We start from the raw sequence: 26,247 nt of genomic DNA, 5'->3' as shown, positions 1-26,247 counted from the left end.
ACATACTGTTGTATGTACTTAGCAGTAATTGACTATTAGGTATTGGACTTCATATTAGGATACATTTATCTAAGAAGCAAAATGTGTTCTCAGAAGTAATCTTTAAATATAATGGAATTTATTGAACATCTACTATTACATTTTATCCATCATTGTTTTAAAATTTTTTTGGGGGGGAAGAAGAACAGCATTTATAATCTCAAGATATAGACAACAGATCTAAAACCCTAAGTAGCTTAGTTTGGCATGGCATCTAGGTCTCTCTGCTTTTACCCTGTACAGTATCAGGTCAGTGCTTAGAAAAGACCATTAACATCTATGGCAGTGCAGTTGTAAGTAGGTACACAAATGAGAAGTTCCACTACTCAATACATCTTGGGCTTACTAAAAGGAGTATTTGAAGCCTAACCTGGTAAAGTAGGCAGAAGTGAACATTATCAAAACTTAAGAACAAAATTGCTAATACTATTATGGGAATAAAAATATTTGGCACAGTCCTATTTAACCTCTACTTGCTTCAGTTCTTCATTCATCAACTCTGGGAAACATCAACAACTTACCCCGGTTCACTCTCCTGCTAGATATTAAAAAATAATTTACAGGGAAAGTGCTCAGGGGTTGATTTATGTGCCAGCACTGGGACAGAATGCTGCCAGTAGTGCTGTGTGGAATTTCCCAGCAAAGGATTCTTTCATTAACTTCACCAAATAAGCTCTTTGTTTCTACTTAGTTTTTAAAAAAGTCCAAGTGAACAGCCATTTTTGAGATCACATAGAATGCACAAGACCCAATCGGGGGATCCTATGTTTAAAAAACAAACAAAACTGTTTCATAATCTAATCAATATACCAAAGCATCACTCACAAGCCACTCTATAAAATGACTATTTTTGGAAAGCACCATTATTTTAAAGATGTCTTTAAAAAAACAACAGATTTGGGATCTCTGCAATCATCTATGACTCCCAAATAACAGATGAGTAACCCGTATCTGTGGTCTGACCCTTAGTAAAGGGTCAGTAAAGAGGGGGGAACAAAAGTTCAAAATACACTCTACTTAGTTTTCTTTAACAACTTAGTTTTTCTTTACCTACCCTTTGAGTGGAATGAATTCTCAGCATAACCTAAGAAATATTATAAATCAAACAATACTCAAAGCAAAATCAAGTTAAAAATTAATATATTTTCAAAATGCATTTTCTTTCTTTAAAAAATTAACTTTTCACTGTATGTTTACAAGATTTAAAATTGGGCAAAGAGTTAAAGTCTGTCTAGCACACAGCAGAATGGTAATTCTTTACTTCTCCTGAAAGGCCAAACAGAATGACTCAAGCTACCAAAAATATTTACTGCAAATATACACTGAATCTAATGACTTAATTAATAACACTGAAATTGTTTCTAAGACTATGGGCTGAGATAAACATTATAGCATATAAACAAAATTCATATTCTTTCTGAATACTGGGTATTCTATGAGGGCTTGGGGTTATCCCAGAAGGTAATGCAAATCTTGATTTTTATCTGTATAGATGTGTTTTTTAATTTAAAATTATTTCAGACTGTGTAATGTCCCTAATGTCAATCATCCTATGATGGGAAATGAACTAGCACCATTTCAAAAAGTTTCATAAAATATTCTAGCTAAATACCCATGAACAAATCACACATGGTCAAAACAAAAATGTAACAAAAATATTTAGTGAAAAGACATTTTGACTCCCATTTATGGATTTTAAAAATACAAATAAAATTTTATCAACTTGATATTCAACTTGTAACTAGCTCTATACATAGCTGTGATTTATTTCCTAAAATCATACTGCAGCATCCTTTGAAAAATTAAATGCAATTTTATACCTTCATTAATGTTAACAGAGGTAAATATTTAAATAGTACACTCATCCCTGGGCTTCTTAAAAAAAACTAAAAAGCCTTAGTTTAAGTTTAAAATTTTAATATTTATAAATTTAAAAAATTTTACACGTGCTGAGTGGTAGCAGTGCTAACATTTTGTGACCATTAAACCACAAACTCACTGCATAGAGCTTCTTTCTTTGTACACAGAATCAAATCACAATACCAATATTTGCAATTTGTCATAATTTTATGTGGTAAAAGATACCACACTAGGAGGCCTGGGCTCAGAACACACTTGAGGTCAGATCCCCAGTAGGTACATAGTGCAGATGTGGTACTTAATCTCAGGCTAGGCAAATTAGCTACTAGTACGTATCTGACAGCTCCCAACAGCTAAAAGGACTAAGAATGTAGCCTGAAAAGGAGAAAATAACACGTCCCCCACCGCTGGGAAGGCCTGGGGATAGGCGAAGAGCAAACCACAGTGGGTGAGGGGGGTGAAGATGGTTAGGTTGGTGATATGAGCCTCAAGGGTGTAATGGGCAAGCCACACCTCCCAATTCGTAGGAAGGAATCACCAAAGCCGGCTTAGAACATTCTGGTCTTTGCAAAGACTTCCGCATAGAGCACAAGAGGCCTTCTTCATTCATCCTCTTTAAAACAAAATGAATGCCCATTATTAAGCTTATATCTTTGCCTGAACCAAATATATTCTTTGGCTATGTCATGGGTTTCTCATTATAATCAATCAGCATACTTCACATTTCTTACATCTAAATTAAAATACGTGTAAAGTTCAACTTGAACTATGGCACTTCAAATCAATTTGAGCTCAGCAATATGCCTAATTTGGACAATTTTAAATTTTAGAAAATCAATTTTTAAAGAATTCTTAAATGCAGTGTTTTCAGAACATAATTACCAAGTCAGAGAATATCCAATTACATGTAAAAATAATTTAAAGCATTATTATAACCTCAAATCAACTGTTGTTTTGTGGGAAAATTTACAGAAAATTATAATGTTAAACCTCATATTCAAATCAGTTCCTTATTCTCTGGTTAAAAAAAAATACCAAGAAGTACTGAGGTTCCTTCTGACTTAAAAGGTTAATATTTTATTCAGGAACCAATAGTAACAATTACCTGTCAGAGACAGCTAACTTAGTAAGGTCTAATGACAATCACCTCTAACAACAGAGGTGGCAAACACATGATATTGTAACAGAAAAATAGTATTTTCAGGGTTCAATTGACAATATATACTGGAGACTCAAACTTGAAATCCTTGAAACTGACAGCTAGCTCCCTTCAGTACTTGAGGGGTTCACAGAAGTATTAACAGAAATGGGAAACATGGTGATATTAAACCTATAAAGACTTGACATTTTTGGTAAAAGAGGAAGTTCAAAGACAGAGAATTTTAAATAATGCTGATTGGGGGAAATTATATAGATGCTTGATGTTGAAATGAACGTTGTGGGAAAAAAGTAGTAACCATCTCATCTGAACAGAGTAATGTAATTAGATACACAGTTTATAATGAAATAAGGCTGAATTCTTAAAATTAGTTTGAAAAAAATTGCAAAGTTTGTTTATATAAAACATCACACTTTCCACTAGGTGAAAACTCAATGCAGTGATGTTAACATGCCACTGTATTCCAACAGATTAAGAGACAGGCAGAAAGACCCATGTAACTGTGTTGGAAAGGACACTGTCAATAGTTTTGCTACTCAGCCACTCATCCAGCACAAGAACCATAAAAGCAAACCAACCCTTTTAACAGAGCAACAACAATACAGGTGCTGTTCTGTTAGTTCAAATTGTGAAAGTACAAACTCTTTAGAGATTGTGTCTTGAGAAACAAATGGGTCAAGGAAAATGAGAAATAAATCAAACAATGGATGTATGGAAAACTAGAGGTTAAAAGATACTGTGTGAACAACGGAAATTGTATGAAACACAAAAATCTAAAAATCAATATTTGACAGCGTCCCTTTAACATATATAAAAAAGGGCACAATGTTTTTGTTTTTAAAAATCTTTTGACAACTTAACAGTCAGCTTTAATAAGAAAAAAATCAATTTACTAGAATTAAGACAGTGTTCTTGATACTTACTGGGCCAAGAGCATTAAAACAAAACAAAACATGTCTGAAAAGTTAATAAACATAGGTAAAGACAAAACTGGACAAAATAAACAAAAGAAGACCCAAACTAAACAAATATCCAATCAGGCAAATGTGTACACAAATACCCTGAAGAGGTTGCAATTAAGTCGCATCCCCATTACCTAAAAAATCATAGTCATTCTGGTGATCTGTTAAGTATGATTTGGTCCAATCTGAAGTAAATCTTGTTTTTATTAAAAGTGGCCTAACAAAATTGCAGGCTCATAATTGTATCTGGGCAAATTTAGCAAATATGTTTCCATCTGGGTAAAAATTATTAAATACAGATGGATGCCTTTTTATTTACCAAGGCATTACTTTCCTATCATCTTTATTTTTAATAATAACTTGATTACAGTTTTGTCATGGCCAGTGGACCGATTCAGTCAGATGCGTGTCTCAGTGCCCCTGATAAAGGCTATACTCATCACACACACAGATGCACATAACTCACAACCACTGAGAACGCCTGGGGGACATGGGAAACACAGAACGCCAAGACCAATGCAAAAGAAATCTATTAATGCTGCACATCACTTCAAGTTCTTTGAGGAAAAAAAATTCTAAAAATAAATGCATCATTCAAAGTATTTCTTAAAATACAAAACGTGTATTTCATGACGAGTGATATTAATTTTCTTCCTAGCAGTCTTTAAAGACTTATTTTGCTCCCCCTTGTTACTCAATGGTGATCAAATTAAGATAAATGTTCCTTAAAAAGTTATGGCCCTAGGCCGTGCGTTTACTCACACCTAACATCACGTGCACTGGTTGGATATAATTTAGATGGTCCAATTTTGTTAACTATAACTTAATAGTAAAGAGCTATTCAAAGTTTTGCACAGCAGCGCATGTGAAGATGTATACACTATATGCAATTCAGGTTTAAAACTGTATTTGCAGGATGGTGTAGCAGAACACAGCAGAAGTAGAATTTCAGAGCATACCTGTGCCAGAGCCCTCACCTATCACTGTGTCGGCATGAGTGTGTTATTGCAGTGGACAGTTTCACATGTCTGCAGTTTATAAATTAGCTTTCATTTCCATTATTTAAGCTGGCACACAGAATTAGGGGAGTATGGCAGCAGTATAAAAATCCTGATTAGAAAGATCAAACTAGAGGATCCTAAAGTGAATTTTTTAATCTCTGAAATTAAATTCACGTGGCTCCCGTGACATGAGGATGACATCCACTCTAGCATAATTATTGCCCCTAATGCCCCAACGTGCAATAGTCTGTGTGAATCTGTAATTCACATCCTTTAAAACTGTTATTGCTTAAGTAAGCCATTCAGAGTAGATATGGTCTATGTGGCTGGAAAGAAACATACTCAAAAAGTTAGACTGCACAGGAATGAGCCTTTCATTCCTCTCACAAACCTACATAAATACACGCCAAACAGGCAACAGGTTCATAGCAGCTAACAACCTAAACCAACTCTGAAGCATCAAGATTTGATTTCTCACTAAAACAAATCTGCTCCTTTTTTGTATTTTCCTCTTAAAATTAAGGCAATGAAATGGCTACAGTTCCTAAAGTTATTTTTATGGAACAAAAATATACACGTATTTCCCTCCTCAAGTTCAGGCATCAGAGTATGATTAGAGATTTGTATTAACAAAACCTGCAACACTGGGTTGATATGAATGACAGAGAGAAAAAGAGAGAAAGAACACTAAGAAAAAGCCAATAAACCCCTGGTGATGTTGTTTCTTCCTGCTGAATTATAAACGTAATCATCAAAGAGAGAAAAAGCTAGAAAGCATAAAACCTCCTAAGAGTTTTCAATGTCTCTTGCGTTGATGCAAAACGTTTGGGGTGAAGGAAGGGAGCAGCTTATTAAAATGAAGACTCCAGGGTCCAACAACGAGAAATTCTGACTCTGAAGGTCTACAGTTGGGCCTAGGAATCTACCTTTTCAACCAGCTCCTCAAGTGATGCAGGTGATCTACGGACAACGTTTCAAGAAACATTGCCTAGCATATATCCACCCAATATTTAATGACACAAATTCTAAACTTTGGCTAGCCACCTATGTTTTCATAAAAGGGGGAAAGGCACTGAATATGTATTTCATGGTGCCCATATCTGCACATATATGGAATATCATTTTGAAAATTTTATATCACCATTCGAAACCTAGGAGACATATATATGACAGATTGTGGCTAACACTAACAGCAGAAGCTGACGCAAAGTTGGTTGACCTCTCCTGTTTCACGGTATTATATATCAAAGTTTCAGGCTCTCCAAAATCTAAAATGGCCAAATGAACTGAGGAACAGGACAAGACTCAAGTCAACTTTCAGCAATTCAGTGCACTTTGCAGAAAGGATCTAAATTAAGCATAAAGTTTTGTTGTTTATTTTACACAAAGGAGACCACCAACATTTGCCATAAATTCTTCTAAACTCTTTAGGAAGGCCATCTTCTGCTTCCGATCCAGCGTAGGAGGAGTGCTGCTTGCTGTGAGCTTGTTGAAGGCATCTGCTAATCTCTGGTAAATAACAGGGTCTTGTTGACTTGACAGTAATGTTTCGACCAGTTCAGAATATTCAGCCTGGTGATGAGATAAGGTATATGTAAGAATATATCTTGAACAGATTATCACACAAGTAGATCATATTGGTTATTGGATTGTGGGGTTCTGAAAGGCAGAGGCTGATGACTCTTTCTGAGTTAACATTTACTAAGTGTTTATTCCAGGTACTACAGTTCTCATTTTACATGAATTCATTCATTTATCAAGTATTATAATGCTGTGAGACAGGTACTGTTTATATTCCCATTTTAGAAACGAAGGGTTTGGCATTCAGTGGCATGAAGTGGCACGTCCAAGATCACACCACTTTCAAACAAGGGTCCAGGCAGTTTGGCTCCAGGACGCATGTGATTATTATCTTTGTTGTGTTGCCTCCTCTGTGTTTTCAAAGCACACTATTCACTTTATTTTCCGTTTCATACATAACCTAAGTCTACCACATGACTTTCGATAGTTCCCCAAAGGTTTACAGGAACATCCTGTCCACTTTGTTCTGAGGACAGCAGCTGCGCACAAGGACAGGTAGGAGCTGTCTCGGAGGGGGAAGGGAAGAGTGTGTTTCATCGCTTTCTTAAAGTGTAGGAAGAGTACTCGAAAGCTCTAAGCCAGCACCATACCCGGCTTGGAGAAGGGTAGGAAAAGACTTTTGTAAATAAAGGAATATGGGGATGGAGATTTCTATTTTTAATACCGTCTGTCATAAAGCCTTACACAGGGGAGGGGAGTGAGTGTGGGCGTAAGGGAAACTCAACCAGGACAGAGATAAGCTCTCTTGAAAAAAACCTGGTCTGCTGTTATTTTTCATTAGTTTCTTGGGATATCATGATAGACCAAAATGGTGAAACCAAATGTTAATTATATTTGGAAAAGAAGAGTGAGGTGCAGCATCCCAACCCCTGACCCACCATCATGGAGCCAGGGTGGCTGCCCTAACTGCCCCATGCAAGGGACAGGCTGCTCACAGGGACCCAGCATAATCTCCAACCATTTCCCTACTCACAAGAAATGGCAGTGCCTCTGGGGCCAGACCAGCAGAGTCTCACCACACTGGCCATTCCCAAGACCCTGCTCTCTTTTCCACAGAATATAAGTATGTTAAAACAAAAAGGAAAGAAAGGCAATCAGAATGTAACGGTTTAAGCATGTGGGGACAAGAAGCCTACCTTCTTAGTAAGCAACAAGGAAGTCAAATGACACAGAAAGGCCACAGGAGTGTGTACCATCTGCAGGAAGTGGCTGCCTCTAGCAGAAAGCAAGACACGAAATGCCAGAGCACCTCAGCTCAGGGCACGGATGGTATAGGAAGTCTGTGGGAAGGGGGTCTTCAAGTAGCATGGAAGACCTCCTCAAAACTCTATCTTTTTTCACAGGGAAATAAAATGCCAAAACTTCGGTAGCCAATCGCTTGGCCATGCTGACAGGTGTACATATGCATGGGCGAGGAAGTGGGAAACCGAGGCAGCAAATGATCCAATATGGTTCTTCTAATATACTTGACAGGTGCCAGTTCTACCAGAATAGGGGAGACAGGTGAGCTCTTCTGTTACATTAACCCCGTTACCAGTGATGCTTCAAGAGTCTTTAAAAGATCAACAAAACAAAATGAAATATACTGTTTTCTATAAAATACTGAAATAAAATACTGTCTTCCATGCTTTCTGAAGGCAGACTCCTCCTGGTCCTCAATCTTATTCCTGTTGTCTCTCTTACAAAACTGTGAGTTCTTCCAGGACAGAAACCATGTACCCATTATTCACTCATGTTTGTATTACTGGTTCTTAGCACAGTTGTTCATGGACAACCTTTGGGGCAGGGTTCTCTGCAAAGGATGCTCATAATGGTGGAGGAGGGAAAATAAATGCTTTTGAACTGACAAACAGCTGTCAGATAAATACAAAATAAAAAGTTAGAGCTAATAAGGAATCTAAGAAATACTGCCTCACTGAAATAGAACTGAAGCACCGAGTCACAGATCCTGTGAGAACCGGGGTATTAATGACCATCAATGACCCACCGTCTCTGAACAATCTCTTTGCAAAATGGAATGAGAAGAATCCTCTGAAGAGAGGTGTGTCCAGTACCTGATGCAAACACACCAATGTGTAGAAAGCTTCGCCAGCCGCAGTGGTCATCTCTGTGTTGTGCTTTTGCAAAACCAGCATATCAAAAACCAGCTGAAATTACATAATAAGACTTCTAAATAAAAATATAGAATGATCATAATTCTTTAGCCCTTCCCCAGTCCAAAAAAAAAAAAGAGAGAGAGGGTTGGTAGTTACTCTATTTATTAAATCAATATGAAATTAAAGAAAAAAAATTTTTTTAAATCCAAGGATGACCTACAGTTATTGTTATTTGCTGTGGAATCTGAATAATCAAATAATCAAATTCCATTATATTTACCATACCAATTTTCAAGAACACAAAATAAAAATGGATGAGAATATGTTCATGAAGAGTTGTTCTCCAGAAAAAACAGGGAATGGAAACTGTTTCCTCCTCTATGAAAGAATGTAAGCGTTTCATCTGAATGCAGAATTATGTGCACCGACTGTACTTAAAGTAGATGATATTTTGGCCTACGACCCAAACATCTTACCTTAAGAAAGTGCCGTGTTGCTAGAAAAAGTGGTGAATCTGTTTCTTGTGCTTTTGCGCACTGTTCAGCTAACGGTGTCAAGGCCTCCAGGCAAAGCTGGCAAACCTCCGAACTCATTCTGATCACCAAGGTCAAAGAGCAAACTAGATTGGATATACTCGACTTATAAAAGATCAAAAAAGTACAGCCAGTATCAAATGGATGACTATTTCTAGAAATGAAAACAGGTACACGAGTAGATTTGTGTGCAATTTATCTTTCTGAGTTGTGTAAGGAAAAAAGATTTCCAGGGGTTTTTCAGATGACCTATAAAGGTTTTGGGTTTGGGACTGGTGATTTGTACCTTCCTTCTACTTATGATGCACACATCTGATGAAAAGTCATATAATTATCTACTCTCAGGGAGCTAAAACCAGAGACCCGGCACCAGCATATGACATTACTAATTGGGGCCCTGAAGAAAAAGTGACTTTGAGGCCAGGGGCCAAAAGGCTGAGGGATCTGTGAAAGGAGGACAGGACGAGGCAAACTAGAAAAAGAAACACAGAATTAGAGCAGTTATGGAGATGACAGCTTTTTGAAGAAATAAAACTGAACCACAAAAGAAAAAAGCACAAATTTTAAAAACTTTTCTTTAAGATCTCTTCCCATGACACAAGTGACAATGATGTTCATTCAAAGGATACGATGTCATTCCTAATTCTAGGGAGTACATCAGACTTTTGAACAGATCCTCAGGAAGCTGTGGTATTTTTTCAGGAAAAATCTCACAGATAAATGTGATTAATTTGTAGTATTGATTACAAAGGGTTGGAAACTGAAAAAGAAATGTTAATATTTAGATGTTCAATACTATCTAATTTTTATTTTCATTAATGTAATAAAGTAACTGACAAACTTCAAAGTATAATGATTTAACACATGTACAAGAAGTAGAAAATACGAAGACCTAATTAAATGTAAAAAATAAGTTACAATAAAGGGCATATTTTAGTAACTACTCTGAAAGAAACTAATACACAGTAGGAACAATTATCTTCTGGATAGTTAATAAAAGCTACAGTTTATTCTAGATATTCTATGTTTACTTTGAAAAAGTAAGCAAGCAGCCAAATTATTAAATGACTTGGGAATAAAACCTTTTATACATGTATTTATTTCCATTCAAGCATGTTGGAAAAACAGAAAGTGGCAACACACATCGTTAAGACTAAGCACAGAGCAGAGTATTCAGTTCTTTACACTTCCAAAAACTATTTTCTAGTTAGATAGTCCTGGAGAACTGAGTTAAAGGTAGGTAATCTGGTTTAACCACACTTAAGCAAAATACACACCTAAATGTTTAATAATTTATTTAATCAAACAAACAAACCCTAAAGGCAAATCAATATACAGAGCTAACTAAACTTCCTCACCTGACTGGCTGCGGCATGAGCACCTGGCTCCCAGGTCATCCCGACTGTCTGTCTGATAGCTAGAGACGTTTCTCAAGGACGGAAGCACGTGGCTCCCGGGCTGGGACTCTAACAGCTCTCTTGCTCTTCCTACACTCGCCTTCCCGGTGACCCATAACCTCCACCCTCTTCCCCCTACTGCCTCTCTCCCTCTCCCCTTTACCTCACGCATGCACTGCACACATGCACACACAACCCCCTCTTCTCTTCCTCTGCATCCATGTCCTTGTCTCCATCCTTATCCCCCTATGACCACTTGTAACAAGAGACCTCCCCTCCTCTATGGTACTTAGAGGAGGAGGCAAAAGGCAGCCTCACCACCACCATACCCTCAGTATTAACTGGTGAGACCAAGGCACAGAGTAGTCAGAATGTGCAAAAATTGGTAAAATTGCATTGGTCTTAGTTTCTTATCCTCCCATTTCTACATGGAGTGACTTGGAAAATGCCTTCCTTTGCTCAATCCCTCAACCTGAGAACAACGCTCAGAAGGTATCAGAGCAACACACCTAAACATGTAACTTTCATTCTCTTAAAGACAGATCATGAGGGACTTGAAACTGCTAACACAGATCAGTTTCTAAAAGGACACATTTTTTTCTGTAGCCCTCCCTGACAAAATGAATTACTAATATATCCTCTGGGGCAGAAACAGAGGATTAAGTGAGGGTCTATGTTACTAAAAGCATGCACAAGAAACTGTAAGAGAAACACAAAAAGCTTATTTTCATGTGCACTTAACAGACACAACTCATTAATTAAATCAAAGATATATTCTTGTCTAAAATATCTTTGAACTTTGAGCATATATAGTTTTAATGTTCACATTCACTTTCTTTAATTACCTTCAAAAGATCTTGTGACATCAAGGGCAAAATTAGGTTTACTCCATATAAAACAACATCCGCTGCTGACACAGATCTGTTTGCTGTTTGACCCGGCTCATGTCCTCTAAACACTTCATCTAGTGAAATAAAAATAATGCAGTCTTAAGGTTGTAATGTCAACAATTCACCAAAGTTTGTATCTACCCTTATGAAAATAAAAATAAATTTGAGCCCTAAAGCTGCCCTAAATGAATCAATGAGTGGATAAGAAAGAAATCTGATAACTCTGTGTCATCCTTTTCTATTTTATTTGTTAGGGGATTCGAGTACTCGCTGTAGCAGTATTATGGAGGCTGAAGGCAAAGGATGGTCTAGAAATAAAACTAAAGCTGAATCAATGTTTTGAAATGTAAAATCTATTCTACTCATATTCTACCCATACTGAGTTAAATAATTCCTGTAGTAATATCTATTTGATCCCTTAAGTGTGTGAAATATTTCTAAATTTAAAAGGAATGGGGGGAAATATAGACATTAAAATGTTATATAAAAAATAAAGTAGATAAAAAAAGAACAACCAATATGACAAAGGGTTATTACTCCTAATATATACAAATTAAAAAGAATGCTAAGACCTAAGTAGATAAGTAACATCTATAAACAAATATTTAATAAAGTCTTCAATGAAAAACAGTTCATTGTATTAATCAATGAAAATTTTAAAAAGATACTGCTTGATTCATTAAGTTAAAAATGATTTTTAAATGATAATATTTTATTGTTGATAAGGATATAGTGTGATGTTTACCCTAAAAAGCAATAAATTAAGACCCTTTTGAGCATTGTATCTACTAAACCTATGATCAGAAATTCAGACTTGTCCACAGAAATAAACAATCAATGTATCACCATTTATAATATCAAAAATATAAATATTCCAGATGTCTAATATTAAGGAAACAGATTAAATTCCAAAATTGGGAATATCATAAGCCATTAAAAATGTCATGAAAAATGGTAATAACAAGTTAACACCACATTAATGAAAAAGGCAAAATATAAAATTGTATTTAGAGTATGATCACAAAGAAAATTGTGTAGAAATAACCAAAAACAAAATTCCCAAAATGCAATGAATTGTTGATGCTGGATGGTGTAGAAAGTATAGGTGACTTTTCTTCTCTGTACTTAAAATTTTTTCTATTAGGAGCATATTTCTAACAAACAAAAGGATAAAATGGGTTCTTCTACCTTAAAAACCACCTTTTCAGCCTAATTCTAACCATCTCCCTAGAAGTCTCAGTTCTGGTAGGAAGAATCCCATTTTCCAAAGCAGGGGTCAGCAAATGTTCTCTGAATGACAGACTACTAAACTTGGATCTCATCCAAGGGACCCTGCGCTGGCACAGAAGGCTGGCCGGAGCCTGCTCCGGCTGACCCATCGGCTTTGCAGGACTTGGCTCTCCATCCACGTGCTCTGCTAACGAGGGAGGAATACAGCTCAGAATACCACATTAGAGAGTAATGTCATGCTCATTTCTAGTTATGCTTTTAATATCTCACCTAGTATGTTAATTTTGCTTTATGATCTTTAAAATATTTTGTTTTATCTCAGCTATTATCTTTATTTTAAATACAATATCTTCCTTCCTACCTACTATTTATCAGCTAATACTATTCCTTTGTAATTTCCTACGTTGTCTTCATTTTTGTTTCTTCTAAATTTCAACTCTATATCCCCTTATTTTAGTCTTTTTACCCTCATTTTGTTCTGTCTACCATGAGTGTTTTAGTGTCAATTTCTTTTCTTAACCTCTTACTGTGATTTTAATCTTTTTACTACTTTTTTTTTTTAATATGAAGGGGGGAAGTAAGGAGAGGGGTTCAGTTTACTTTTTTTTTTTTTCTGTCGTCCTGGGTAGAGTGTAGTGGCATCATGATAGCTCACTGCAACCTCCAACTCCTGGGCTCAAGCAATCCTCCCGCCTTGGCCTCCCAAAGTGCTAGGATTACAGGTGTGAGCCGCTGCAACCGGCCCTTTTTACTGCTTTGATTTTGAAAATCTCTCCCTCAACTGCTTAGCTTTATTGTCTGCTCTATAATTTGTTCTTAGACTGACAGGAGGAAGTGCAGCTGTACCATATACCTGAGAGATTCTCTTCTAAATGCCTTTAACAGCTCTCCTAGTCCTTTCAATATAAGTGATTCAAAATATAGCACCCTTATTAATCCTAGAAGACTCTCAGGTCAAAAAAGTTTGCAAAAAACTAACGGCTACCCCTTTACTGGGGCATGAGTCCCACTGGATCCAGGGTAAATAGCACAGAAAGTATGCCACACAAAGCAAATCCCAGGAAGGCTGCACTAGGGGAGGAGCCCCCATCCAGACCCCGAAGAGGAAAGAAGGGGGCAGTCTTGGTGTCCTAAAGAAGACTTCAGTGTAGGAATGAGAAGAGAGACTCTACAAACCGGCCAGAGCCCCCTCATACTGTCTCTGAATGTTTACTTCTGTTATAATCTCTCCCTTTGTAATAGGATTTTGGAATATTCTGGAAATGTAAACTGCCCTCTCTCCTTTCTTTCATTATAAGCTGGCCGGTGCTGGGATCTATTATGGTACTTAAGTACGTAGGAAACATGATGGAATTTTTATTTTAGAAAAATTATTCTGAGAATAGTGCACAGTATCATCTTCCAGATCTGGTAGTACCTCAGAAACATCTAGGAAACTTTGTTAAAATATAGATTTCTAGAGTTAGTGGGTCTGAGTGTTTTAGGCATAGAACAAAGACCCAAGAAAATGATGAGACTATTTCTAGAAATGAGAAATTTGAAACAATGAGCTGATTTATGACACATAGGGTAACCACGACAGTAAATCTTCTAAACATACGTTATGTTTTGGCGCTGGGTCTTCTCATTGAGTCACACATTCCTTTGAGTACAGGTTTCTTACCCTGGAGTCCTGACACCCCTGAGAAGTCTACAGAAGAGTTTCTGAGAGTCCATGAACCAATTAATACTGTTTGTGAAATTCTGTGGGATGGCACAATGTACACTTTTCAAGGAAAGACACATATGAAGTAGAAAAGGTTAAGAACTTCTGGATTAAGAAGCATGACCCAAAGGAATTAGTAGACCTGGGAATGACACTTTGGTGAGAGGCTGGGACTGAAAACAGAGTAAAAAGAATTCACTGGTGGCAAGTTTGGACAGTGCTTTTCAAAGCATTTCACCTTGTTACCCCTAGTTAACTGCAAAGGAAAGTGAACCTTCTAGACTATGAAGTTGATGGTGCCTAGCACAGGGCAGACATTGGAAAAACCATGGTTCAGTGAATAAGGAAAATGAACCAATAAAGGAAACAGAGAAAGAACAATCTCAAGGATTGGGAGCAATAAGTAAAGTGGGATATTACAGCACCCAGTCTGGAAAGAGAATCTTGCAAGGAAGAAGTAAAAACTGTCCATTACTACAAATACCTGCACAACATACACTAGGAGATGCTGGATATGATTGTTTTCCTCTTACAAAAAAGGATTTATTTTATTTGAAGGAAAGGTTGGCAGTGGGGTAAGAGGGAAGTGAAGGAGTACTGTATAGCATTGAAAACTATATAAAAAAACGAGGTTTTAATTACTGATTAGGTTCCTGCCTGTAACCACAGCTATCTTTTACCTACTGACTGCGAGGCACAATGCTAGGCACCAAAGATACTTTATAGCTGATCTTTAAAACATCTGCAAAGTTATTTATTATCACACCCATTTTACCTGTCAGTAAAGGTACAGGCAGCTAACCGACTTCCTACCCCGTGCTGCTGACGAGCCACTAGGGCTGGGTCTTCCAAGTGTGGCCTGTGAAGTGCAGGGGCCAGAGCTACCCACCCCACCACCCTTCCCCAGTTGTACTCAGGAAAGGGCTGGGGTTTGCTGGGGTGGCCACCTGTGAGAATATGGAGGAGTCAACAAAACGTAACTCTAAAGAAACTGGTGCCTGGAGTCACATGCTGGGATTTGAATCCCAGTTCTGCAACTTACTGGAAAGTATCTATGGGCAAGTGACTTAAGCTCTCTGTGCTTGTTTCCTTACCCATAATATGAGAATAACAATGACATCTGCTTCATGCCATTGTGAGAAGCACAGTGCTTAGCATTTAGTATGGAAGACACTAGTGCTGTTATTCTCATAAGAAGAAACCCAAGCAGGAGGAACTGTCCCCATCCTCCTTCAACCAAAGAGATCTTCTTTCACTTGTTTTGTAAACTAAAGTTTCTCAAGGGATTTCACTTAAAGAAAGCAATCCTTTGCTTTAATAAAAATGACAACAACAATAACAACAACAACAGATATTAAAAACCATCACACTATACTTTACCTGTATCACTGAAATCTATGAATTCTTTTGACAGAAGATTAGTAAGAAGTTCCATAATGAGAAGTAGGTCTTGGTATTGCTCTTCTTCCGCTGTAACATCTATTCTTTGCCGCCCTAAATTATTCTTAGAATATACTTGCAACAAAGTAAGGCAGGCTTCATATAAGTTCATAGCTTTGGACTGCAAAGGAAATATGCATAAATTATGCTACTTGGTAGAATCCAGTTGGGAAACAAATACAGATACTAAAGAAATTTTAAAATATCTAGATAAACTTACTCTGAATTCCAATAGTAGCTTTAATACTTGTTTTAAACTATATTAAAACATTAACAATAATTTTTAAAAAGCATATGGGTACAGTAATGTTTAAAATATTAGCCTTTTTTTACCAATAAATTTTAGGACAAGAATTTATATTCATTCAATATGACTTTCTCTGAATTATGAGTTCTTTTTAAAAGTCTTTTTGAAAAATCTTTTGGTAGAGCAAAAATATTATTTCAGATAATACTGATTAAATTTGAAGGAAAGTGTCTATTATTTTATTATTGCCTTAAGGAGTTTTAATCCTGAAGGGATTAGGAAGTGCTTACCTCTCCAAGATAACATATCTGTTTATGTGCAACTTCAACAAAAACTTCTATAATGAGATTGACAGTCTCTGGGGTATTTTTGTAAACTTCCATCAACCCAATGCAATTGGTAAGAAAGTCCATTAAAAAGTTAAAAAGGATTGCTACATTATCAATCTGGGTGGCCTCAGCAATGCCACACAGCGCCTCCAGCGTGGCGGTGATTTCCTGCTTGACTTCTTCTTGCTGACACATCTGCTGAAAGTTTTCTTGGTTTATCACTCTTAAGAATCGCTGCTGAAGTGGCTGAAGGACCTATAAAAATAAAGCATGAATTTTCTAAAAGTTCAAGTCACGTGCTTTATCTCCTTAACTTGGATAAATATTCACTTTTCAAAACATTTCTAATTATTGGGGCATGAGAAGCACAGAAAACAAAGAACATCTGAACCACACATTACATTCCTCATTTTAAGGTCATCATAACTTCCGGCACACATAAAGAAATTACACACCGGTCATGGAACATGACTTTCATAAAGCCATTTACAGAATTCTGCCAATTGCCACTTCCTTCCATCTCTTTTCAAGTGATTAATCAAAAAAGGAGGGGGAGGAAGATAAGAAATTAAGCATCCACAGTAGGGGGGCCAACAAGCTTTTTTTTATAAAGAGCCAAACAGTAAATAGTTTAGACTTTGCAGATTATACTATCTCTGGACGAACTACTCAACTGCAACTGCACTTTAGTACAGGCACAGCCACATACAAGAAGCAAACAATCAAACATGATCATGTTTCGATAAAACTTTATTTACAAAGACAGAGAGTGGGCCACATTTGGCCCATAGGCTGCAATTTACCAACCTCTGCTTTTCAGGGTCAAGCCTAACACAAAGCTTCAGCTGTTTTTTTCTCTTTCCCCAACTTCTCTTGGCATAAAACATAACTTCAGATAATCTATTCTGCCCTGCATATAACAGTGAGTGCTCATAAGGGTAGTATCTTCTTCCTTTACTTCCCTTTCCTTTTCTTTCTTTCTTTTCCTTTCCTTCTCTCCTTTCCTTTCTTTTCTGTCTCTCTCTCTTTCCTTCCTTTCTTTTTCTTCCTTCCTTCCTTTCTTTCATCTATTTATTTATAGACAAGGTCTTACTTTGTCACCCAGGCTGGAGTGCAGTGGTGTCATCATAGTTCACTGCAACATTGAATTCCTGGGCTCAAGTGATCCTCCTACCTTAGCCTCTCAAGTAGCTGGGACTGTAGGTGCGCACCACCATGCATGGCTAACTTTTCTATTTATTTTAGAGATGGGGTCTTGGTATGTTGCCCAGGCTGGTCTTGAATTCTTAGCCTCAGGTGATTCACCCGCCTTGGCTTCACGAGGTGCTGAGACTACAGGTGTGAGCCAGCATGCCCGGCCTTAATTCTATTCAAAGCTGTCCATATGATCATACAGTTATTTAAAGTAAGAATATATAGCCTGGTTTCTCCTGGTTCTGAAGTCACAAATGATTGTCTCATTCTGTTACTATGCCCCTTCTCAAACATTAAGAGTATTCTAGACACAGGGACTGCAGGCTACCAACCTACTTATATCCTGGTAACTCTTGGTCCCAGACTTAAAGCTTATAATATAATGTGTCCATGGTGGCTGTTCTGGGTTGAATTATGTCCCCCCAAAATTCATAATTTTGAACCCCCAGCACCTCAGAATGTGATCTTATTTGAAAATAGGGTTGTTGTAGATGTGATTAGTTAAGATGAAGTCATATAGGAATCAGGTGGGCCCCTCATCCAGTATAACTGGTGTCTTATAACAAGGGGAATTTTGGATGCAGACCCCTATGCCAGAAGAACACCACATGAACCTGAAGGTTCAGGGTGATGCAATTACAAATTAAGGAATATCAAAGATTGCCAGTATACCCCCAGAAGCTACAAATTTCCCCTCACAGCCCTCAGAATGATCTTGCTGAAACCTATACTTGGACTTTTAGCCTCCAGAAGTGGGTGACAATAAATTTCCACTGTTTGTTATTATGTTTGTGGTATTTTGTTACAGTAGCCCTAAGAAACAAATACAGCATTTAATCTGCATATCCATGTCCAAGACAGGGGAATGTTTCACTGATTCTTAATGAAGATTTAATAAACCAGTTCAGGCTCTTGTCTGAGTTGGGGAAAGTGTGCCTAAAGTGTACAGCACTTTATAATATGTAATGTCATCACATAAACAGGTATAGACAAATCCTAAGATAATACTTGTACAGTAAGAAGCTTCAATCTGTTCATTAGGAGAAAAAATATCAGAAAAGCTATAACTAAAATGTTTGTCTCCACAGACTATTTCATGGCAACACATAAATAAAACAATTACCGGATTACACAAAAGGATGCAATTGAAATAGGAGGCATCGTTACCTCTGTCCAATACTGTTGTTTGGTTTCTGTGTCCATATGTGCGAAACCTCCTAAGACTAGAGCCTTCATCAGTGTTCTCTGCACAGGACTTGACAAGAAATTAAGAGGTGGGCTTCGGCTTGCAAACTGTTTAGCTAAGTTCCACCAGTTTTCACACTGAATTACTAAGTTTGCCCTACAGGAAGAAATAACAAAATATAAGATATTGCTGTCATTATATATACCCACTAAGAAAACAAAAAGTGACGGTAACTATATTTAATTAATTTTTAAAGCATAGTACAGTAAACTCAGTATAGACTTGGGAGTCACACAGGCTTACATTTAAATCCCACTAGTCGTTTGACAATGTAAAATTTATTTAATCTCTCTTAATCATCAGTTTTCTATAATCTGCAAAATAGGGATAACAAGAATAATAACAACAGCCCTAAATCTCATGGCTGAGACTGATATAATAATTAAATGAGATACTATACATCAAGTACTTACCATTGTATAAGGATTCAATAAATAGTAGCCAATTGACAATAGTAATAACAATAATGACGACATTCCTATATAGTAAGAAAAATGAAAACATTTCCAAAATTTGTTGTAGAAATCACTAAAAATTTTGCTTTGCAACATTAGAGTTTAAATATCATATTTCCTCATCTTTAAAATGAGGATAATACTAACAGGCTGTCTGAAAAATCAAACAAGCATATTCCATATGGAAATGTTTTTAAAATTATGTTACTATATTACTAAATAATACATGTGTTACTCATAAGGTTCTTCGATGCCAAATCCTTGACTAGTCAATGCAATCCTCAATTATAACACAGGAAAGCCCCATCTGCATCTATAACAGTGGTGTGATATAGTTTTAAAAACACACTACTCCCAAAATGTAGGCTCTATCCAGACTTAGGACTGAGTAACTGTCTGCCAGTCAAAAAGACAACACTAGAAAGCAAAAGAGTCCCCGCCCACACACAGCCTGCTTCCGGCAAGGGGCTGACCTTTCCCTTCTTTCCACCAAAGTGACAAGGAGCTGCACAGTGTCATTTGCCAGGTCTTGCTCACTGCTCCAGACCGAGAGGTTACTGATGACTTTTTGTAAGAGGTAGCCGATAATCCACTGAGAACCCTCCGTATCTGCTCCAAATGCCGTACTGAATGGCAGACTTATCTTAAAAGAGAAAACAAATTTTTTAAGGTCAGAGAGAAAGTTCAATTGAAAAACATCCACAGAAAAAAATCAAACTGAAATTAGCATCTAAATCTAAGTAGTGCTTAATTCACATCAATTTTATAAATGTAGTCATCTTCATAAATCCAAAAAAGATACCTCAATCCACTCATATTTTCCAATGTCACTTTCTGGTCAATTTTCAATTATTTTCATATTATTAACACACTATCGTAATATTTAAATCAAATATAAAGAACATAAATTAATCTAGTCCCAAATAATAATCTGTACCTTTATATGTAGTTAAAATAAACTGAATCAAATGATATGCTCTAAGAAAAGCTATTAAAACAGCATTCCATTCAAACAGTTCTGTTCAATGTGGAAGATGTTAAACTGCTCTTAAAGCAATTACATTTTGATGAAAAAAGTCACTACAAAAAATGTTTCCACTTCTGTAATTGCCATCAACATAAATCCAAATGAAGTTTAACAGTTTTACATTCTGACCTGATCATATAGTTTTTCATCCACCAGAAGATAAGTCTTTGCCCAGCGTTTTAAAAACCAAACAATATCTTTGCCCATTTGAGGGCTTAGTAGATGTGTGAGATCTGCTCTTATTGCACGAGATTCAACTTCTGAAACTCTTAGAATGGCAGATAACAGCCTGTGGGTATAAAACAAAAGTAATTTATTCTTTTATTTATTGAGTGGTTGTCTAACCATATTTTTTTTCCCTAAAAGTCCTTTTTTGTTTTTCAACTCTTTGGATTTAAGCCAAGCTATACTTGAAAATTTCATCAACAGGGTTGTAGACAAAGTCTCATATTATTTCTGGTCTTTCACGAAGAAGGACACAAGACAAAGAAAAGGAAGGGAATCAAAACTAGAGACATCCTTCTGTTGAAGTGTAATTGCATATGTGAATCTCAGCATTACTGTCTAAAGAGAATTTTCAGATTGAAAATGCAGAGATACATCACAGTAAACATTCAGAGTACAGGCCAAGTCCTTCCCAGCACTCGATCCCTGCTCAAACCATCCCCACCCGGGTTAGCGCAGTCTGTGTTTTCACATCATGGTCATGTTATGGTATGAGATCTGGGAACTGACTTATCTAGAATGTTTTCAATATTGAGGCTTGTCTCTAAATCTGATATCCTACTTATCTTCTAATAAACTTGATTCTTAATGGTAATTTTATAATAAAAATCTTGCTAGAAAGATTACCTACACAGGTACGCGTACTGCCCTTTCCTACATTACACAGTGTGTCAATGACAGCATGACGTGTGGACAAGTGCAGTGTTTCTGTTGGCAGGGAGGCACACAATCAGAAGCAATAAATATTTAATTTGACGTTAGCCAAAAGGCAAGGAAGCAAAGGATATAATGGAAAGAATGCCTTACAACACCATTTAGTGAGCATCAGTGGCAGGACAGGGAGATCACTCAAGCTTGTCTTCTGCTACTTTCCTCAGCACTCTCCGGAAGATGGAAAGGAGCGCCTAGTAATGAAATGGTGCAGACACATTTCCGGTCTTTATCCTACTGGATGGCTCGGAAGCACACGGCCTGCTGACCCTCTGCCCGTCCTCCTTCACTCTCCCTGGCACACATGCCCGAGCCGCCCTCGGCTATCTGCATCCTCTTTCCCAGTCCTTCCGGCAGCCTCCTTTTCTTCTGACCTTCTTTAAAACCAGGAGGTTTGTCAGGTTCTACCTCAGAACCTCTTCTTGTTTCACTATCCACATACTCCCTATACCACAAGTGCTCAAACTCGTAACATTTATTTTAGGAGGTATGTGAACAACAACAAAAAAAACCCAACAATGTCGCAAAACATTTAAGTTGTAAATGTATCAAATTTTCTCCATAAAACAGTTTTAAATATCATTTCCAACCTAACAGAATTTGAAATAAAATGGCTACATTAACACTCTGATTTTATGTGCTTGAATTCAATTATCAGTGTTCTGATATCTACCATCATCCATTCAAAACATAAAACAAATTTTTATTTCATTTCCTCATAGAACATGATCCTAATAATAAATTTTATGCTCCATTATTTTATTGATCGTATTACATACCCTGATACAAATGTCTACATACTGAAAGCTAATTTTTTTAAATTTCCAATGAGAAAGCCAAGTGTTTAAAAATCTCTTCTAGACTGTTATTGTTATAATACTTAAAAATACACAATAAAGCAAATATAAATTTAAATAAATTATTAAACAAAAATAAAACTGTATACATTTCAATGAGATGAATATAGTAGGGTTTTGTTTTTCCCACTAGTTCATGTATCTATGAATAAATATTACTTATTGTCAGATGAGCCAGAGTTGTGCATAATTTGATTCCTATTTTTTATTTTAATAGATATAAGCACTGAGAAAACTTAGTCACATAAATAAGTAGAAGGTATTTTTAAAATAGCAGGGTCACCCAATTATTTGAATTTCAAGTTATATGCCAAAACTCACAGAGATCTACCAACAAAAATTATTTTTAATAATCTCTTAGCCAACAACTATACTAGGTATTCATATTATTTAACGCAAAGGCCTAAAACCTCCTGACGGTGCACCCACTGGTGACCTAGTGGTATTTCACTCTGTCAACAGCACACTATTTGGAACTGCTCCTTTACTTGGCAGGGTTTTATCACCTGCCAGTCCACACAGTCAGACGCAGGAGTGAGCTTTCCCTTTCTTTCCTAAAGTGGGAGAAAGGCTAATGCAGAGTCCAGCAGATCCAGAGGACTTTCTTCTACCTTGGAAACACCTCTCACACCCAAGAGCCTCTCGCCATCTTCCCTCCAAGACTGCTAATGAAAATGCTTCCTAATCTGCCTTATCACCCTTTAAACTGATCTGCAGAATAACACCTCTACAACAATTTGATCAATTCACTTCCCTACTTCAAATCCTTGTCACCACTTTACTCCCACCTCACCAGCCCCACGCACAGCACCCCCCCACCCCACCTTTCCACCCTCATCCCACCCACCTCTGCTATGCCCTCCCTCCACCGCTACACACCAACCACACCTGACTTCCTCTCACTTAGAACCACGCTCTTATGCCTGTGCTACTGCCACTGCCTGGCACACTGTGCACCTTCTTCTCTACTTTTTGCAAATGTCTACTCCTTCTTCAGGTATTACTTTAAATGCCATCTCTTCTAAGAAGCCCCCTCTCTGGCCCTTCTTTGCCAGTAGATGAGGTGGACCTGGGTGCTCCTATACCCCTCTTATCACATTTCTGTTGTATCCTCAGATCCTGGCACAAAGGGGAGTTGAAGATACACCCTACAAAAACGTCAAGATATTTTTTAATTGTTGATATTCCAAGATTAATACCCCAATCCTACTTCACTTTCTTAGCCATGCTATATAAAAATACTTTATATTCCAGACAACATCATAGTTTCTCATATATTCCAAATCAATCCTTGATTACATTTGCATTTTATTAAACCAAAAGCCAACACAATAACTCAAACAGAGCTTTCTCTAACTTTTCACAACCTCCACCAGCATCACCCTGGTCCGGCCACCATCACCTTTCTCTGGTTTCCCTGCCTCTGTCACTTACTCCCATCACAGCAGTCCGTTTAACTTGTAAGTTACTCCTCTGCTCTGAACCCTGCAATGGCACCCCACTTCATTCAGCGCAAAAGCCAAGGATGTTACTGAAGCCTAAGACCTTATCCTTCTATTTTCCTAATTCCATCTCCTACAAAACTCCACCACACCCAGCCTGACCCCCATGGCATTCTTGCTGTTCTTGAACATGCCAGGTGTGCACAGGGCCTTTGCTTTCACTGTTTGCTCTGCTGGGACAGTTTCCCCAGACACCTTCATGACCTCCCTTACCAACCTCAAGTCTCTGCTCACAAGTCACCTTCTAAATAAAGCCTACACTGATCACACCGTTGACAACTATTAATACAACAATCCCTAGAGGCTGCTCCTGATTTTTTACCCTGCTTGGCTTTTTACCCGTAGCTTGCTATCCTCTAACATGCCGCATAACTTACTTCCTAGCTCCCCTTACAAGGAGCTCTAAGGGGAGTGATTTTTGTCTGTTTTGCTCACTGATAAATCCCAAACACCTAGAAGAGTACCTGGTAAATAGCAGGCACTCAATAATTAGTTGTTAAATGATACTTTCTTCGAGAAATGTGAACTACCTTTTCAGTCAAACAAGGAATTAAATTTTACATTAATTCTTTGGATTTAAAAAAATGGTGATTTTTTTTCCTCGAGGGCGGGGTTGGGGGGGTGGGTCTCGTCCCTCCAGTCTGTGCTCTGAGATACCAGAATGCTTTGCTTCCATACTGACACCTGGGACTGGCAAAAATTGAAAAAGCACCTAAAATACATGGAAAGCATTCCTGATAGTACTGCCCAGGTGGGAAATATAACAACAAATATACAATGTGACAGCACCCTGAAATGAACTGCGTTTGAAATTAACATTCTTCACGAACCAAACAAAAGCAATGATTTGCAGACACTAAATCTAATGACTACAGTAATCCCAAAAGGAAGATATAAATAAAACTTTTTCAATGAAGCTTTGCTATTTTATTTCAAGCAAGAGAATGCAACAATTAAAGGAAAAAAATTCCCAAACATTTCTTTGACACCATCTTACTATTAATATTACAAGTTTTTTAAAAAAATAGTTTCTATTGTACAGGTTTAAACGATATCCATATATTTTTGCATTAAAAAAAGAATGAAGGGGACAGCACCCTGTTTGAGTTACTGATTTTGCAACTGACAAAAATCAATGTTATTATCATTACTGACATCTCTGCCTACAACCTAAATTTATAGATACTAAAATTTAAAATGCTGTTTTCAATCCACTTTTAGGAGCATATTTAGTCCAGGTTTAACCCTCGCTAATTTCACCATTGAGAATTAATGAAAATTTTGCCATTAGCATTAGGAAGATTAACATGAATGCTCTCATTTGAGGCACTCTCCTGTCCGACAGGTCTCTATGTCTCACATATTCAGGATAAATATTTCCATTTTATGAGATACGAATTATAGTTCTCCTTAAGAAAGCCACTAAAACGTAGCTTTAGCTTTTATGTACAGTAAATACTTGTCAACGTTCCCCTGATTTCCTTATTCAGGGCACCTGTGCACGTGTCAGTTCTGCTTTCTGATGGACAAGTGCTATGTTCCTAGTACATTAGATCAAATGTCCCTTCCAAGTCTCACTGTATTCAGAATAATTTTATATTTGTTTTCTTAAGTACTGGATATAGCTGTCAATTCTCACTAGAGTGGCATTGCCTAAATATACTGAATACTTGCCTTCCTTATGTATTTCAAGGCTTCTCCAAGTTGCCGTTTTTCAATATATTCGATTTACAACACACCTATCACTCCAGTCATCTACCCATCAACTCAGAATTTATAAAACAGTATAAATTACAAGAGCACAGCTATAGAGTTCATATTACCTAATCACAGAATCTGTTCTGTTGTACCCTGGGATGGAAGAAGCCTTTTCTCCTGGAGATCCCAAAATTTGAAGTGTTGTATTAATGTCAACTTCAGATGAATGCTTAATGGAATATTCCATTATTTCTGGAGGTATTAGCGGAGTCTCTCCCTGAGTATCATCAGCTAAGAGGTAGCCTTTAGTTTAAAAAAAATTAAAAATGAACACTTAACAAATCTACATTTATCAAATTGTACTATAAATGTTTTCAGTTTTATTTGATTTATATATATCATATAAATTGATGTAAAAGTAAATTATAAATGTTAACCTGTTAATTTCAAGCTGATAAGAAACTTTCTATTTCTCAGATAAGTAACCCTCAAAAATACAGAAAAGGACAAAGGACAAATGTTTTATTCATCAAGTTTATAATTCACAGGGATATAAAGGCTTTTTAATCTACTACCTTTTAATTATTTTCAGTAATATATTCTATAAAGTTAATAGGAATTCTGCTATTATCTATATCAGAAATCTGTATTGGGGAATGCCTTTCCAAAAGGCAAGATTTTTTTTTCCTGATTATTTAAAATACACAAACACTAAGAGTATGGTGGTTAAGGAAGAAGACTCTAAAAGTCAGACTACCTAGATTTACATCCTGTCTCGAAAAATTAACAGCAGTGTGACTATGGGCTAGTTTCTTATATTCCTTAAGTCTCAGCTTTTTCTTCTATTAGATGGGGATAATGAT

At 36.9% G+C, this 26,247-nt stretch overlaps 1 protein-coding gene across 4 annotated transcripts in view; it reads right to left on the bottom strand.

Moving 5' to 3' along the window:
• Nucleotides 1–1,939: 1,939 nt before the first annotated feature.
• Nucleotides 1,940–26,247, bottom strand: part of XPO4 (exportin 4) — a 98,611-nt gene continuing 74,303 nt past the window's right edge. For 3 of the 4 annotated variants that reach the window (XM_045567672.1, XM_045567673.1, XM_045567674.1), the window contains exons 13-23: nucleotides 25,510–25,687; nucleotides 20,521–20,680; nucleotides 19,838–20,007; nucleotides 18,831–19,005; nucleotides 16,431–16,724; nucleotides 15,834–16,014; nucleotides 11,474–11,592; nucleotides 9,861–9,991; nucleotides 9,175–9,292; nucleotides 8,657–8,749; nucleotides 1,940–6,593 (exon numbers count right to left, since the gene is read on the bottom strand). In XM_045567672.1, the coding sequence (XP_045423628.1) occupies nucleotides 6,396–6,593; nucleotides 8,657–8,749; nucleotides 9,175–9,292; nucleotides 9,861–9,991; nucleotides 11,474–11,592; nucleotides 15,834–16,014; nucleotides 16,431–16,724; nucleotides 18,831–19,005; nucleotides 19,838–20,007; nucleotides 20,521–20,680; nucleotides 25,510–25,687 (1,817 nt within the window). In that variant the 3' untranslated portion in view covers nucleotides 1,940–6,395. The remainder of the gene's footprint in view (nucleotides 6,594–8,656; nucleotides 8,750–9,174; nucleotides 9,293–9,860; nucleotides 9,992–11,473; nucleotides 11,593–15,833; nucleotides 16,015–16,430; nucleotides 16,725–18,830; nucleotides 19,006–19,837; nucleotides 20,008–20,520; nucleotides 20,681–25,509; nucleotides 25,688–26,247) is intronic. The other variant, XM_045567675.1, reaches the window with a different exon arrangement.

This window comes from Lemur catta, chromosome 13, assembly GCF_020740605.2.
Source record: "Lemur catta isolate mLemCat1 chromosome 13, mLemCat1.pri, whole genome shotgun sequence".
Lineage (NCBI taxonomy): Eukaryota > Metazoa > Chordata > Mammalia > Primates > Lemuridae > Lemur > Lemur catta.
The sequence above is the reverse complement of the archived record's forward strand: the minus strand, read 5'-3'. Positions and strand labels throughout refer to the sequence as shown.